The sequence below is a fragment of the Aulonocara sp. 'chitande type north' Nkhata Bay genome, linkage group LG4 (genome assembly GCF_057382095.1).
Source record: "Aulonocara sp. 'chitande type north' Nkhata Bay isolate Kocher_YH1m ecotype deep benthic linkage group LG4, A_spYH_male_GT1.1, whole genome shotgun sequence".
Taxonomy (NCBI): Eukaryota; Metazoa; Chordata; class Actinopteri; order Cichliformes; family Cichlidae; genus Aulonocara; species Aulonocara sp. 'chitande type north' Nkhata Bay.
The window spans coordinates 5973562-5990146 of NC_141347.1; the positions used below are offsets into that span (position 1 = coordinate 5973562).

The 16585-nt window shown below is 40.8% G+C and overlaps 1 protein-coding gene across 1 annotated transcript in view; it reads left to right on the forward strand.

The window, feature by feature from the left end:
* Positions 1-1746: 1746 nt before the first annotated feature.
* LOC147331848 (protein NLRC3-like) overlaps positions 1747-16585 on the forward strand; it is a 21719-nt gene continuing 6880 nt past the window's right edge. The window contains exons 1-4 of the mRNA XM_086288135.1: positions 1747-1933; positions 2063-3863; positions 5794-5967; positions 11282-11455. Of these exons, the coding sequence (XP_086144261.1) occupies positions 1897-1933; positions 2063-3863; positions 5794-5967; positions 11282-11455 (2186 nt within the window). The 5' untranslated portion in view covers positions 1747-1896. The remainder of the gene's footprint in view (positions 1934-2062; positions 3864-5793; positions 5968-11281; positions 11456-16585) is intronic.

The window sequence follows — 16585 nt, forward strand, 5'->3', positions numbered from 1 at the left end:
CTGTCAATAACAACATTCATACATGGAATAAAAACACATCAGTGGATCATTGCTGGAGCTGATGTTTGTGCTCCTGGTGCAAAGGCTCTCAGTTTCCTCCTTGAAATAACATCAGTGGTGGGTCAGCGACATGCTTTCTTTCCCTCTCAGGTTTAAATATCTGGGACTCTCCACCGTTTGGTTTTAGAGCTGAAGAAGCTTCTCAGATGAAACGTCTTCCAGAAACTTAAAGACATCTCTTTTCTCTCCAAGCTCCTTAGATCACATGACCTGGATGACTGAACCTACAGACATATTGACCTGGTTTCATGGTCACATGACAGGTCAGAGGTCAGTTCCTCCTGTTAATGTGAACTCACTGAGTGTTTGTGGTTTACCTCTCAGACTGACTGAAGACGATGATGGAGGAAGAGGAGGACAGAGCAGAGTCTGCAGGGTCCAGCTGTCCGTCTGTGAGGAGTGACCGGTCCAAAGATTATAATCCAGACTTCAGTGGTGAACCTGGAGCAACGAGGTCAGAGAGCTGTGATGACTCCTTTACATGTTTGTGTTTCCTGGATAAATATGACCTGAAACATCCTCAGATTGTTACAAAGATTCATTAAAAAGAAAACAATGAAAGAGAAAAGATCCAAATGTTCGACTTGGTCATTTGCTGTTTGAGGACAGTGATGCTCATATCTGTGGGGAAAGTGTGACCTGAGTGGGTTCATGTTTGTCTTTAAAGAACAGAGCTGCTCTGATTCTCTTTGTGTCTGATCTGTTAAACAGTCTGAGAGGTCACACAGAGACCCAGCAGCTAAAGCCTGGATCATACTGGCTGCTGTTACTCCATCAGGACAACACTGAACCACAGTGGTGTGGATGTAGTGGATAAATCCCACCATACTGATGCTCAGAGTTAACCACAGGGAACAAAACCAGATGTTACCTTCAGATTGTGACCTTTGGAGTGGACGATGCAGATTTCAATAGAGAATAAATGTTGTTGTTTTTCAGCTGTGAAGAAAGAATCTAATTTTCTGAACTTAAGAATTTATGATGCTGGAAACAACATGGAGACTATAACACAACATTTCCACTGTGTTCATAGAATGAATGTAAAACTGTCAGACATTCATTAAATATGCAAAATGTCTACAGAAGCATCAGAGGGTCAGACGTGAAGCACTCAGTGATTTTGATCAAATGACTCATCAGTTATTGATCTGTACTACACTGATCTACCACGTTAGTAAAGCTGGTGTTCTGGTGGTGGAGGGAGACTCGGATCATGTTCTGGTTTTGGAGCAGTGATCTGCTGATGGTTCAGTTTGATGAGCTTCTTCAAAATCATCCCTGACATCACCACTGAAAGGACGTCCATGAAAACAGACTGAAAATTACTGATATGTTCACAATCTGAGAGTTTAAAACTTGACAGACTTGATTCAGATGAAGTTATTTGAGCAGAAACTCCTGGATCTTTATCCTGTGTTGATCTAATCCTTCATGGTTCCTCCACAGAGTGGAGCAGCAGAGCTCAGAGGGTCCCAGTGGTCAGTCTGCCCAGCAGCATCAAACACAGCTGGACTCCATATTTATGGTCTGTACATGTACAACAACTACTGTTACATCTGTTCTGTTCACAGTCATCTCCATGCTGCTCTTTGTAGACCAGTGGATCGTCAGTGTGTCCAACATGGATCTGATGTTTGGCTCCATGATTTCAGTCTGATTGGCTCATTCATAAATATTCTGTTCCAGCTGCTGGAGGACAACATCATCACTTTTGTGAAGAACGAGCTGAAGAAGATCCAGAAGGTTCTGAGTCCAGATTACCCAGAATGCTTAGAGAGTCAGAGGAGCAGCAGCAGAGAGGCGTTTGTGAAGATCACAGTGGACTTCCTGAGGAGAATGAAGCAGGAGGAGCTGGCTGACCGTCTGCAGAGCAGTAAGAGGATTTATCTAAAGATTTAAGCTGCTGGATAAATGAGACATTTTCCAGAGATGGAAGATGGAGCAACATGTTTTAAAGATTAGTTCTTTTTGGAATTGAGTGTTTATTTTTCTTCTCATTCAGAACTTCAAGCTGCAGTTTGTCATCGTAACCTTAAATCCACCCTGAAGAAGAAGTTCCAGCGTGTGTTTGAGGGCATCGCTAAAGCAGGAAACCCAACCCTCCTGAATCAGATCTACACAGAGCTCTACATCACAGAGGGAGGGACTGCAGAGGTCAATGATGAACATGAGGTCAGACAGATTGAAACAGCATCCAGGAAACCAGACAGACCAGAAACAACCATCAGACAAGAAGACATCTTTAAAGCCTCACCTGGAAGAGATGAACCAATCAGAACAGTGCTGACAAAGGGAGTGGCTGGCATTGGGAAAACAGTCTTAACACAGAAATACAGCCTGGACTGGGCTGAAGACAAAGCCAACCAGGACATCCAGTTCATATTTCCATTCACTTTCAGAGAGCTGAATGTGCTGAAAGAGGAAAAGTTCAGCTTGGTGGGACTTGTTCATCACTTCTTTACTGAAACCAAAGAAGCAGGAATCTGCAGCTTTGAAGACTTCCAGGTTGTGTTCATCTTTGATGGTCTGGATGAGTGTCGACTTCCTCTGGACTTCCACAAAACTACAATCCTAACTGACCCTAGAAAGTCCACCTCAGTGGATGTGCTGCTGATAAACCTCATCAGGGGGAAACTGCTTCCCTCTGCTCGCCTCTGGATAACCACACGACCTGCAGCAGCCAATCAGATCCCTCCTGACTGTGTTGGCATGGTGACAGAGGTCAGAGGGTTCACTAACCCACAGAAGGAGGAGTACTTCAGGAAGAGATTCAGAGATGAGGAGCAGGCCAGCAGGATCATCTCCCACATCAAGAAAGCTCGAAGCCTCCACATCATGTGTCACATCCCAGTCTTCTGCTGGATCACTGCTACAGTTCTGGAGGATGTGCTGGAAACCAGAGAGGGAGGACAGCTGCCCAAGACCCTGACTGAGATGTACATCCACTTCCTGGTGGTTCAGGCCAAAGTGAAGAAGGTCAAGTATGATGGAGGAGCTGAGACAGATCCACACTGGAGTCCAGAGAGCAGGAAGATGATGGAGTCTCTGGGAAAACTGGCTTTTGATCAGCTGCAGAAAGGAAACCTGATCTTCTATGAATCAGACCTGACAGAGTGTGGCATCGATATCAGAGCAGCCTCAGTGTACTCAGGAGTGTTCACACAGATCTTTAAAGAGGAGAGAGGACTGTACCAGGACAAGGTGTTCTGCTTCATCCATCTGAGTGTTCAGGAGTTTCTGGCTGCTCTTCATGTCCATCTGACCTTCATCAACTCTGGACTCAATCTGCTGGAACAACAACAAACAACCTCTACATGGTCTAAACTATTTAACAAACCAAAACTTCAATCTCTCCACCAGAGTGCTGTGAACAAGGCCCTACAGAGTCCAAATGGACACCTGGACTTGTTCCTCCGCTTCCTCCTGGGTCTTTCCCTGCAGACCAATCAGACTCTCCTACGAGCCCTGATGACACAGACAGGAAGTAGCTCACTGACCAATCAGGAAACAGTCCAGTACATCAAGAAGAAGCTCAGTAAGAATCTGTCTGCAGAGAAAAGCATCAATCTGATCCACTGTCTGAATGAACTGGATGATCGTTCTCTAGTGGAGGAGATCCAACAGTCCCTGAGATCAGGACGTCTCTCCACAGGTAAACTGTCTCCTGCTCAGTGGTCAGCTCTGGTCTTCATCTTACTGTCATCAGAAGAAGATCTGGATGTGTTTGACCTGAAGAAATACTCTGCTTCAGAGGAGGCTCTTCTGAGGCTGCTGCCAGTGGTCAAAGCCTCCAACAAAGCTCTGTGAGTAAACATGTTGTCATCGCTTCATTGTTAAAATCATGGGAAATAAATCAGAAATGCTGAGTTCAAAGAGCACTGTAACATTTTTTTAAAATAGTAAATTAAATGATCATCAGTCACTCAGTAAATATATGGTAGTTTTAATGTTTCACTCCAGCATTTCTAAAACACACTTTGTTCTGTAACTCTTATCAAAGGACAATCCAGACCCAGCCTATAAGAACATGAGCTCTGATGCTTCAGCCCCTCTGACAGGTTTATTATCCTCAGCTTGTTCATTTGTCTCCAACTCCAGGAGTTTGGTTGTTTTATTCTAAAGCACAAACTTCACCTGCCAGACTTCACCTACATCTTTTTCTGATGTTCATAATTTAAGTTCAAGTTTGTATCTCACTTTCAGTGCACACCCTCCCTTTTTAAATATAAATCTCTGCTGTGCTGTCATGTTTTCATCCTGTATGGAGGGAGAAACTCGGTCTTCATTACTGAAATTTCCTCTAAGGTCGTGTTTCTTGTCAGTAACCATATGTAACTGTAAGGCTTCCATAACCAGTGTTATCACAGAATTACAGTGGGTTCTCTCTGGGTCCTCTACAGTTTCCTCCCACTGTCCACAGACATGCAGTTAGGTTACCTGGTGATCTAAACTTCATGCAGGTGTGAGTGAGAGTGGTTGTCTGTCCCTCTGTGGGCTTAGTGGAAGAGACTGGATGGATCTCTGCTTTGTCTTTGATATATGCTGACAGCAAACATTCTCCATGAAGTCTGCATTTCAGCTCATCTCCTTTATACACACCTTTAACAGGAAGAGTTTTATACAGCTAGTATTTAAAATCCAGTGTTATTCACAATACACAGGTAATGAGCATGATTATTGAATTACTAAAATTTTCTAAAATAATTGTTTTAGTTAATATTGTATGACAGTGTACACAGAATTATTAGCTCAGTAGGCAGAGTGGTCGCCCCATGATCATAAGGTCAGGGGTCGAATCCACCGAATAGTTACCTTGTGGTACCCCTGAGCAAGGTACCATCAAGGTACCAATCATGTGCACTGGACTGGTAGCACTCATAGTCTCATAGGTTTAAATAAATTTTTTTAAAAAAGGGTTCAACATATAAACAAATTTAATTTGATCACATATATTCTTTGTTTTTTTTGTTGTGGTTTTTTCCCTTTCTCTCTCAGACTGAGCAGCTGTAACGTCTCAGAGGAAGGCTGTGAAAATTTGTTGTCAGTGGTCAGCTCCCAGTCCTGTAGTCTGAGAGAGCTGGACCTGAGTACCAACAGCCTGAAGGCTTCAGCAGTAAAGCTTCTGTCTGCTGCAGTGGAGAGTCCACATGCCAAACTGAATGTTCTGAGGTCAGATCAATTTGTATTATGTTTAGTTCTGTTTGTTTATGTGTTTGATGTTTGTTTTTGTTTATGTCTTTATCCAGTTATCCTTGTTTCATAGCATTTTTATTTTATTTCAAAGTTAAACGGAAGTTTTACTAACCTGCTCAGCACAAGACAATAAGCTATTGCACCCTGATTACACTTTAACAACAATCTTTATTCATGTTTTTATCTTCAGACTTAACATCTGTGAACTCTCAGAGGAAAACTGTGAAGCTCTGTCCTCAGTTCTCAGCTCGCAGTCCTCTAGTCTGACAGAGCTGGACCTGAGTATCAGAAAGCTACAGGATTCAGGAGTGAAGCTTCTGTCTGCTGGACTACAACGTTTAAACTGTAAACTGAATACTCTGAGGTCAGATCAGAAAACATTTAGTTTTTAGAATTATTAATTAAAGTTCATACATATGATGTTGTATCTTAGTATCTTTATGTTTTCTTTAAAAATAGAAAGTCAAGATTTAATGTTGTGAAATGTATTAACAAACTCTACATGAGTACTTGTTTTATAGATTGTCTTTTATTTTTCAGACTGAGTGGCTGTAACCTGTCAGAGAGAAGCTGTGAAGCTCTGTCCTCAGTCCTCAGCTCCCAGTCCTCCAGTCTGAGAGAGCTGGACCTGAGTAACTCTGACCTGCAGGATTCAGGAGTGAAGCTTCTGTCCGCTGGACTAAAGAGTTCACAGTGTGCAGTGGAAACTCTCAGGTCAGGATTCAAACTTTTCCACAGATGATCATTTGAAATGTGATTTATATTATTGTATAAACAGGTAACTTTTACAGCTGTCAAGTGAACTTTTATTCACATTTGAGTGGATAATTGGACTCTGAATTACTAAAAGTTGTTATAGTCATGTCTTTGTTTATTTAAAAAAATACTTCATGTACTGCCTAATTTAAAGATTTAGGCTCCTTTGGGCCCATAATATATATATTTGATTTCTTTGTGAATGAAATTAGGAGGATATTGGCGACTGCTGATTGGCTCGCTGTTTGTTTTTTATTCACAGTACTTAATTTTAAAGGCTGATTTCTCAAAATGAGATGTTTATCTTTTCTTCTACAACACGTGGAGCCACCAAATCTTCTTGCTTGATTTATTCATTACAGTTTGATTTAAAGAATATTAGACTCGTAACATAATAAATACATTTATTTCACTTCTTCTTGAGAGAAAGAAAGGGATGACTGGGTGAGCTCCAGTGGTTCATCCCAGCAGAGAGAGCGGCACACTGGGCTGCAAATGATCACAGTAGTAATGGCCATAGTTTGATAAAACAGGCAGTCTTACCCTGTAGATAATACAGGGTTCTGGTGCCGATGTGGGGGAGGGGAGTCGCCCGGTACTAACTACATACTACTAACTACCTCATCCAGATGTCTTCCCTACTAAACCTGATAAGAAGTAACTGCAGTAGCCTTATAGGTCAAATCAGTTTCACCTGTTAAAGTTAGCTCCACTATTAATTAGGGGTGGGGGAAAAAATCGATACTGTGTAGTATCGTGATATTTTGTTTGCTAATAATGTATCGATACAGGGACAGCAGAAATCGATATTTTGTTACAAACAATTTTTTCTCTGAAGTCAACATGCTCTGGAGTCAGAGCATGTTGACTTCAGAGCATGTTGATCCTTTTTCTGAGCAACAATCCTGACATTCCTTCACTGTCCAAATGTGTTTAACTTTTTTTTTGGCAGCAATAAACATGACAGTTTACTTATTTTAATTTAAGACATGTTTAATTTTAATTAAGTTTGAAACTTTTTTATTTAATGTAAAATTATATATTTTTTTAAATTTACTTTCAAATTCTTCAGTTGCTGAAGGGGCTGCATAGTTTTCATAAATTGCATAGTTCAGAATAGCTATAATTGTACCAGATGGTTGCATTCAGTTAAGTTGGACTAGACTGTAATACAAACCGTTCAGTTTGTCAACAATAAAACTGACTGAAATGAGAGAAAGACTGAGTGCGAGACTTTGATATTAGATAAAATGAATATTGATAAAGTTTACCTTTATGTGCAGAATTTAAATATCGCAAAATATTTTAAAAAATCGCAATAATATCGTATCGTGCGTTAAGTATTGTGATAATATCGTATCGCGAGTTGTATGGTGATTCCCACCTCTACTATTAATGGTGTCACTTGTTATTTCTGGGATGAGTTTAGTAGCCTGAACAGCTGCTTAAAGGAAAGTAATTAAATAATAAAAATAACCTAAGTCCGGGGGAACCTGCAAGAGCTGTTTGCACAAAGAATAATGCTCAGACTTTGAGGTTTTATCGTTTTACACAAGGTTTAAAAATGAATGTCCACAATTGAATTGCAGAAATTGTTATTGAGCTAATACTGATGTAGTTGTTATCTTTGGTAAGGAGAGGTTGGAGGAAGGATGAGCACAGTCAGGCCTAAAGATGCTCTTAATAATAATAATGGATTGCATTTATATAGCGCTTTTCGAGACCCTCAAAGACCCTTTACAATCCCACTACAGGGAGTGCAGAATTATTAGGCAAGTTGTATTTTTGAGGAATAATTTTATTATTGAACAACAACCATGTTCTCAATGAACCCAAAAAACTCACTAATATCAAAGCTGAATGTTTTTGGAAGTAGTTTTTAGTTTGTTTTTAGTTTTAGCTATTTTAGGGGGATATCTGTGTGTGCAGGTGACTATTACTGTGCAGAATTATTAGGCAACTTAACAAAAACAAATATATACCCATTTCAATTATTTATTTTTACCAGTGACACCAATATAACATCTCCACATTCACAAATATACATTTCTGACATTCAAAAACAAAACAAAAACAAATCAGCGACCAATATAGCCACCTTTCTTTGCAAGGACACTCAAAAGCCTGCCATCCATGGATTCTGTCAGTGTTTTGATCTGTTCACCATCAACATTGCGTGCAGCAGCAACCACAGCCTCCCAGACACTGTTCAGAGAGGTGTACTGTTTTCCCTCCTTGTAAATCTCACATTTGATGATGGACCACAGGTTCTCAATGGGGTTCAGATCAGGTGAACAAGGAGGCCATGTCATTAGTTTTTCTTCTTTTATACCCTTTCTTGCCAGCCACGCTGTGGAGTACTTGGACACGTGTGATGGAGCATTGTCCTGCATGAAAATCATGTTTTTCTTGAAGGATGCAGACTTCTTCCTGTACCACTGCTTGAAGAAGGTGTCTTCCAGAAACTGGCAGTAGGACTGGGAGTTGAGCTTGACTCCATCCTCAACCCGAAAAGGCCCCACAAGCTCATCTTTGATGATACCAGCCCAAACCAGTACTCCACCTCCACCTTGCTGGCGTCTGAGTGGGACTGGAGCTCTCTGCCCTTTACCAATCCAGCCACGGGCCCATCCATCTGGCCCATCAAGACTCACTCTCATTTCATCAGTCCATAAAACCTTAGAAAAACCAGTCTTGAGATATTTCTTGGCCCAGTCTTGACGTTTCAGCTTGTGTGTCTTGTTCAGTGGTGGTCGTCTTTCAGCCTTTCTTACCTTGGCCATGTCTCTGAGTATTGCACACCTTGTGCTTTTGGGCACTCCAGTGATGTTGCAGCTCTGAAATATGGCCAAACTGGTGGCAAGTGGCATCTTGGCAGCTGCACGCTTGACTTTTCTCAGTTCATGGGCAGTTATTTTGTGCCTTGGTTTTTCCACACGCTTCTTGCGACCCTGTTGACTATTTTGAATGAAACGCTTGATTGTTCGATGATCACGCTTCAGAAGCTTTGCAATTTTGAGACTGCTGCATCCCTCTGCAAGATATCTCACTATTTTTGACTTTTCTGAGCCCGTCAAGTCCTTCTTTTGACCCATTTTGCCAAAGGAAAGGACGTTACCTAATAATTATGCACACCTGATATAGGGTGTTGATGTCATTAGACCACACCCCTTCTCATTACAGAGATGCACATCACCTAATATGCTTAATTGGTAGTAGGCTTTCGAGCCTATACAGCTTGGAGTAAGACAACATGCATGAAGAGGATGATGTGGACAAAATACTCATTTGCCTAATAATTCTGCACTCCCTGTATTCATTCACTCTCACATTCACACACTGGTGGAGGTAAGCTACAGTTGTAGTGGTAGGTTAGGTTTTGCCCAAGGACAAAATGACCAAGACAGAGAGAGCTGGCTCATCAGACAGACAAGCTCATCTTGTAACCTACTGGTTCGCTGGTCAGCACACCAGCTGACTAGCGAACCGGCTAACTAGCACACCAGCTAACTAGCACACCGGCTAAATAGCAAATCAGCTAACTAGCAGACCAGCTAACGGCAGCCACAAGCTGAAGGACGATTAAATGTAGTGGAGATATCAGAGATGACACTGGTGTGTCCGATTCACTCTTTAGCACTCTGGTCACTCCGGTGTGTCAGCCAGAACACCACTGAAGGCCAAATGATCCCAGCATGTGGAATAAAGAGCTTAAGGTTTGGTTTGAGACACTTTATTCTTTCACTGATTGATTCTTGCGGCTGTGATCATGTGTGTGGTTTCTTACAAAAAGGAAGTACACAATACAAATACATGACAAATAAGATGAATAGATAAGTTACATATCCAGTTATATGTACGTACATCAGTATAGCTAATATAGCCATATATAAGGACAAAGATCACAGTACTATAATGCAGTAATGTTAAACACAAAGGTGTATATCTACATAAATCTGTCCTATCAGTGATCAGGGTACTGTAGTATACTTCCACTACATAAACTATACAAACTAAACTGCATTAGTGTGACTTTAAGTTACCATCAGTACAGACGAACTGATGGTAGTTGGACAAAATAAAGGCATTGCAATTATTGTGAAGGGCTTCCGGTTAAACTAAGATCAGCTGATTACCTCATAACAAATTGTTTGCTATAGAACGCAGCTCCCAGTCTTCATTAATATCATGTACTATAACTCCCAAGTAACCATGGTTACCCAGCCACGCCCAGTAGTCTCCAGAGAGACCAACAGCTGGTGCACGTTGTAACGCCGTGGCTTTCGTAGTCTCTCCTTTTTCTACAGCTCATGTGTTCTTCTTGTGATGGTGTATCTTGAGGGAGGCTCATACATGCCGTCATTTGTTGATCCTAAGAACGTTCCTCAGACCGACTTCTTCAACAACACTAATTGGCCTGAAGTTTGTAGCTACTCACTTCACTGTGGCGTCTGTTAGCTTGTCTTTCTTTGGTTTATCTTGACTCCTCCCACTAGCTGAATCTACGTAGTCTGCCCAAGCCTCCCACCTCTGTTTGTTTGGGTGGTTTGTTTGCTGCCATCAACAGCGTGTAATGCATTTAAGTGATACTTCAGACATGAAGTACTGCGACAATAAAAAACTCAACTTTGCTTAAAAATAACTTTAGTTGTATCAACACTGCCCTCTGGAATAATTAGACTTTGGTGACAAACTGATGTGATCTCCATGTTTCCTTTGTTGGACTGTGGGCGAGTGTCAGAACTGAATGTACTGAGTAACATGTGGAGTTTAAATATGTGTCAGTTCCAGTTTTAGAGCTCTAAAGTGCAGCTATCATGTTAGGAATATGTTAGGAATAGACAGGAACACTGAGCACACTGAGGTCAAATCTTTATTTATCCAGTTCATCTGTAGGCCGAGCTCAGTCCATCCATTTAGTGAAATGATGTTTTAAGGTCTCCTTTTTCTGTGAGCGTGCACAGATCCTGAAGCAGAAAGCCTGGGTTAACAGAGAAATGATCATCACTGTGATGATGCTCACCATCTCTGACTGGGATTTGAGGTTTTGTCAAAGCAGCAAAGAAAGCCTGGCTATGTTGGACTGGGTGTGGAAGCAGCTCCCAGTTTGAGTTCAGGAGACAGACACCCTCTCTACTTTGACGATCAGCTTCAAACTTTCCTTTTTGATAAAACTTATAGTTAGAGCTGGATCAGGTGACCCTGAACCATCACTTAGTTATGCTGCTATAGAGATGGATAACAGATGGATTGTTGTTTTGTGTGTCTGCAGTCTGTCAGGCTGTCTGATCACAGAGGAAGGCTGTACTTCTCTGGCCTCAGCTCTGACCTCCAACCCCTCCCATCTGAGAGAGCTGGACCTGAGCTACAATCATCCAGGTCTCTCAGGAATGAAGCTTCTGTCGGCTGGACTGAAGGATCCAGGCTGGAGACTGGACACTCTCAGGTATGGAGAGAATGTCTGATATAGGAGGAAGAGCTGGAATCATTTCCTGTGTCTTTCACTCACTTCCTGTTTGTTTCCTGCAGATGAGACATGAACAATCACACATGCAGGAATATTTTCAGGGACAGACACACTAGTCTAGCTGGATAGTACATGGATATTTATGTAGGGGGTCTTCAAGGAGTCTGTTTGCAGGAACATTAATGATAACTGATAAGTCATGTTGAGAGTTTCATTAAAAGTAGACTTACAGTTAGGTAATATTTGGACAGAGACAACATTTTGTAACTTTAGATACAAGTATCAGCCATGTGTGTGTTTCCCATGCTGTATGTCCACAGTCACAGTGACAGTCAGTGACACTGACAGAAGGATGAAACAAGGCTGTGAATCATTTCAGTCTGTGTGTGTGACAAAGAGGCAGACAGGAGCAGCTAACATTTGGAAATGGAAGCTTACTGGAAACACTACATTCACGGCTGAATTCACAATAGATTTGTTCTCAAGTGCACATTTAGCAGCTAATGCTAATACTGTTTTCCCTTTGCTTTCTACAGCAGCTATTGCTAAGTAGGCCACTTTGCTCCGCTAAGGATTTGTGTGACCATGATGGAGACTCTGATAAGCTAATGCTGCTAAGCTAATGCTGTTTACGGGCCCTGTTAGAATCAATATTTCATTCTCATTCTGTTGTTTGAGAACAATATTAACGTTTCACATCATTATAACACAAGAGAAAAGGGTATTGGCATTAGCTACTAGTGCTTATTCACCTCAAATTACCTTTAGCTGCTAATGGCAGCCTACTTAGCATTAACTCCTCACTAATATAATGCTAATTTACATCAAATTAGCATTAACTGCTCATATTGTTATAAGGAAAGAGAAAACGGTATTAGCAGTAGCGCATAATGCTAATTCACGTCAACGTAGTATTAGTTAATAATGGCAGCCTACTTAGCATTAACTGCTCACTAATATAATGCTAATTCGCATCCAATTAGCATTAGCTGCTCAAGTTGTTATAAGGAAAAAGAGAAAACGGTATTAGTATTAGCTGCTAATAATTATTCACCCCTAATTAGAGTTAGCCCCTAATGGCAGTCTACTTAGCATTAACTCCTGACATTGTTATAATGCAGGGGAAAAGAGTTACCATTATCGGATAATGCTAATTCTCATCAAATTAGCATTAGTTAATAACGGTAGACTTCGTATCATTAGCTGCTGTCATTCTTACAAAGCAAACAGTATGAGCATTAGCTGTTAATCCTTTTTCATCTAAAATTAGAATTAGCCACTAATGGCGTATTGTTAAAAAGTAAGAAAAAACATTGTTAGCATAAGCGGATAATGCTAATTCATCTCAAATTAGTATTAGCTAATAATGGCACCTGCTTAGCATTAGCTGGTCACATTGTTATAAGGCAAGAAAATATGGTATTAGCATTAGCTGCCAATTTCTATTTACCTAAAATTAGCATTAGCCACTAATGGTAGCCTATAGCAAAAACTTCTTAATGCTAAATGAAGTTAATTAATGCTAAGTAGGTTTAACTGAAATTAAAGTAGTGTTAGCATTAGCTGCTGATATTGTTAAAAGGTAAGATAAAACATTGCTAGCAGCAGCGGATAATGCTAACACACATAATAATTAGCATTACCTAATAATGGCAGCCTTCTTAGCATTAGCTGCTCATATTGTTATAATGCAAGGGAAAAGAGTTGGCAAAAACAGTGTTAGCATTAGTGGATAATGCTAATTCACCTAAATTAGCTAATAATGGCTACGTACTTAGCATTACCTACTAATATTGATATAAAGCAAGAAAATATGGTATTAGCATTAGCTTCTAATGCTTTCTCATCTAAAATTAGAATTAGCCACTAATGGCATCCTATTTAGCATTAACTCTTCACATCGCAAGGGAAAAATTTGAATTCAATAAAAAAAAAAAAGTGTTCACATTAGCTACTTGTATTGTTAAAAAGTAAGAAAAAACATTGTTAGCATAAGGGGATAATGCTAATTCACCTCAAATTAGTATTAGCTAATAACGGCAACCTACATAGCATTAGCTGGTCACATTGTTATAAAGCAAGAAAATATGGTATTAGCATTATCTGCCAATTCCTATTCACCTAAAATTAGCATTACCTGCTAATGGCAGTCTACTTAGCATTAACTCCTCACTAATGTGATGCTAATTCACATTAAATTAGCTTTACCATTAGCTGCTAGCATCAGCCTACTTAGCACTAGCTGCTCACATTGTTAAAAGGGAAGAGAATACGATATTAGCATTAGCTGGTAATATTTATTCACCCCTAATTAGAATTAGCCACTAATGGCAGCATACTTGGCGTTAACTCCTCACATCGTTGTAATGCAAATGAGGCTAACTTGCATTAAATTAGACTGCTGTTATTAGCTAATGCTATTTAGCAGTAGCTGCTCACATTGCTATAAAGCAAAGGAAAACGATATGAGCATTAGGTTCTAATGCGTATTTGCCTTAAATTAGACGTAGGTGCTAATGGCAGCCTACTTAGCATTAGCAGCTCAGATGTTATAATGCTAGGAAAAAGAGTGTTAGCATTAGCCGTTCACATTGTTATAAAGTTAAGGGAAATAGTGTTAGCATTAGCTACTCACATTTTTAAAAAAAGTAAGTGTTAGCATTAGTGCATAATGCTAATTCATGTCAAATTAGCATTAGTTAATAATGGCAGCCTATTTAGCATTAGCAGATAATGTTGACCTTGGCCCACTGGAAAAGTTCAGAACTAAAGATTTAGGAGTGTTTCTCTTTAGCTCTTTCTCGTTTGAGAAACAAATGAATTCTGTTATTAAAACCAGCTGTAAGGTTTATATTGTTGATTGTCATTTATGCTTAGAAATATTTACTCATATATGCTTAGAGTTGTATAATCGATTGCATGATGATAGAGGTTTGATCCTTAGTAGTCTGTAAAGACTCTGTGTGCCTTCCAGAGTGCTCTGGCATGCACACACCACTTGGGGCCATGAGAGAGGTCGTACCCTCTCTTACTGATTTATGGTGTAGGACAGGGGTCTCAAACTCAATTTAGCTGGGGGCCGCTGCAGGCAGAGTCTGGGTGAGGCTGGGCCACATTAGGTTTTCCACAAGAAAGGCATGGTTAAAAAATTCCAATCTTCTCAAATCTCTTTATTTTTATTTTTTAACACAAAATATGAAAAATGAATAAACAAATTAAGAATTAATAAGAAAATAAATCAATCTGTAAAACATAAATAAAACAATAATAAGATATTTTTAGTCAGTGAACTTGTGTGTTTTTCTTTCAGTCTTCTATATCTGCTGTGTTTAGATTGAAATGTCTGTATTAACAGTTCTATAACCTTCTTCTGAACATGAATGGAACACTGTAGAAAATGAACTGTTCTTCTGAACATGGCTTCTCTTGCCTACTCCTTGCTGCTAGAGACCTGGCAGCGTTTCCTCTCGCATAGCCGAGCCAGATTTGGCCTGAGGGAGGAAGCAGTTGCGGCCCTCAGTATGTCTTGAAGATGATCATCCGTAAGTCTGGACCTGTACTTGGACTTATTGAAGTTCAAAGTGGAGAAGAGCTTTTGGCACAAGTATGTGCTACCAAAAAGGCACATGGTCCACTTGAACATTCGGGAAAGCCGAGGGAAACTAGGGCTCAATCCTCTCAAAAATTGTCCAAGCTTGTCTGCTTTTCCACTCACCTCCCTGAACTTTGCTTTGAGTTCAGAGTTGCACTGCAGCTCAATGAGCTCCATTTGAAGCACAGAAGGGGCATCTTGCACATCAAAGGAGAAGGGGTCCGCAAAAATGTGAAAGGTGGCTCTGTGTGTCTTGAAGTCAGCAAATCTGTGATCAAATTCCTCCTGTAGCCTCAAAATGACATCAACATACTCGTCAGCACTGAATGGTGTGCCTGCATCCACGAGTGCCTTGCATGCTGGGAAATGGCAAAGGTTTGTCTGAGAGAGCTGAGCTTTCCAGAGCGCCAGTTTTGTGGAGAATGCTCTCACGTTGTCATAGGCAGCACTGACAAGTTGCCCCTGGCCTTGTAACGTCTTGTTCAGTACATTAAGCTCATGTGTCATATCAACAAGAAAAGCTGAGTCCATGAGCCATTTGGGATCAGTTAGCACAGGAACACTAACTCCATCCTTCTCCATGAAGGCTTCACTTCTGCTCTCAACTCAAAAAGTCTCTTTAATACATTTCCCCTGCTGAGCCAACGTACCTCAGTGAAGTCGAGCACATCCCCATATTCTGACTCCATTTCCTCTAGAAAAGCACAGAACCTTCGGTGCTTTAAGCCCCTGGATCTGATTTGGTTGATGCATTTCACAACAATAGACATCACATTGTCAAACTTCAGGCATTTGCTGCAAAGGACCTGCTGATGGATGATGCAGTGCAGAGCAATGGCCTCCTCCACGCCTTCCTCTTCCAGTTTGTTTTGTGCCACCAGTCCATGTTTCCTCCCTGTCATTGATGGCGCTCCATCTGTTGTTATTCCAACAAACCTCTTCCATGGCAAACCAACATTCTCAATGGCATCACACAGCTTGTAAATATCTGCTGAGCGGTGGTCTGGCCATGCATTGGAATTACTGTGAGCAGCTCCTCCATCACTTCAAAACTGTCATCAACACCACGGACATACATTGGGAGCTGGGCAGTGTCGGTGATGTCTGTGGTCTCATCAAGAGCGACTGAGTATACACTGAAACATTTGGCTTTCTCACACAGTTGGTCATAAATGTCACTTGACAGGTCAGAAATGCGATCTGCTGCGGTGTTGGCAGAAAGGCTGATGTTGCTAAACTGACCTTTCTTTCCCGGACAGACTATATTTGCAGCCTGCAATATGCACTTTTAGACAAATGCACCTTCTGTGAATGGCTTCCCTGCTTTAGCAATCATCTCACTAACCACGTGGCTCCGACTGCTGCATTATTCTCTTTGGTTGCTTTCTTGGAGAAATCTTGCTGCCTCAGTAGATCTGTTTTAAGACTGGCAACCCGGTTCGCTCTCTCGTCTCCCTGGTATTTTGCATCCAGCTCAGCATGTCTAGTTGTGTAATGACGTTTCAAATTGTATTCCT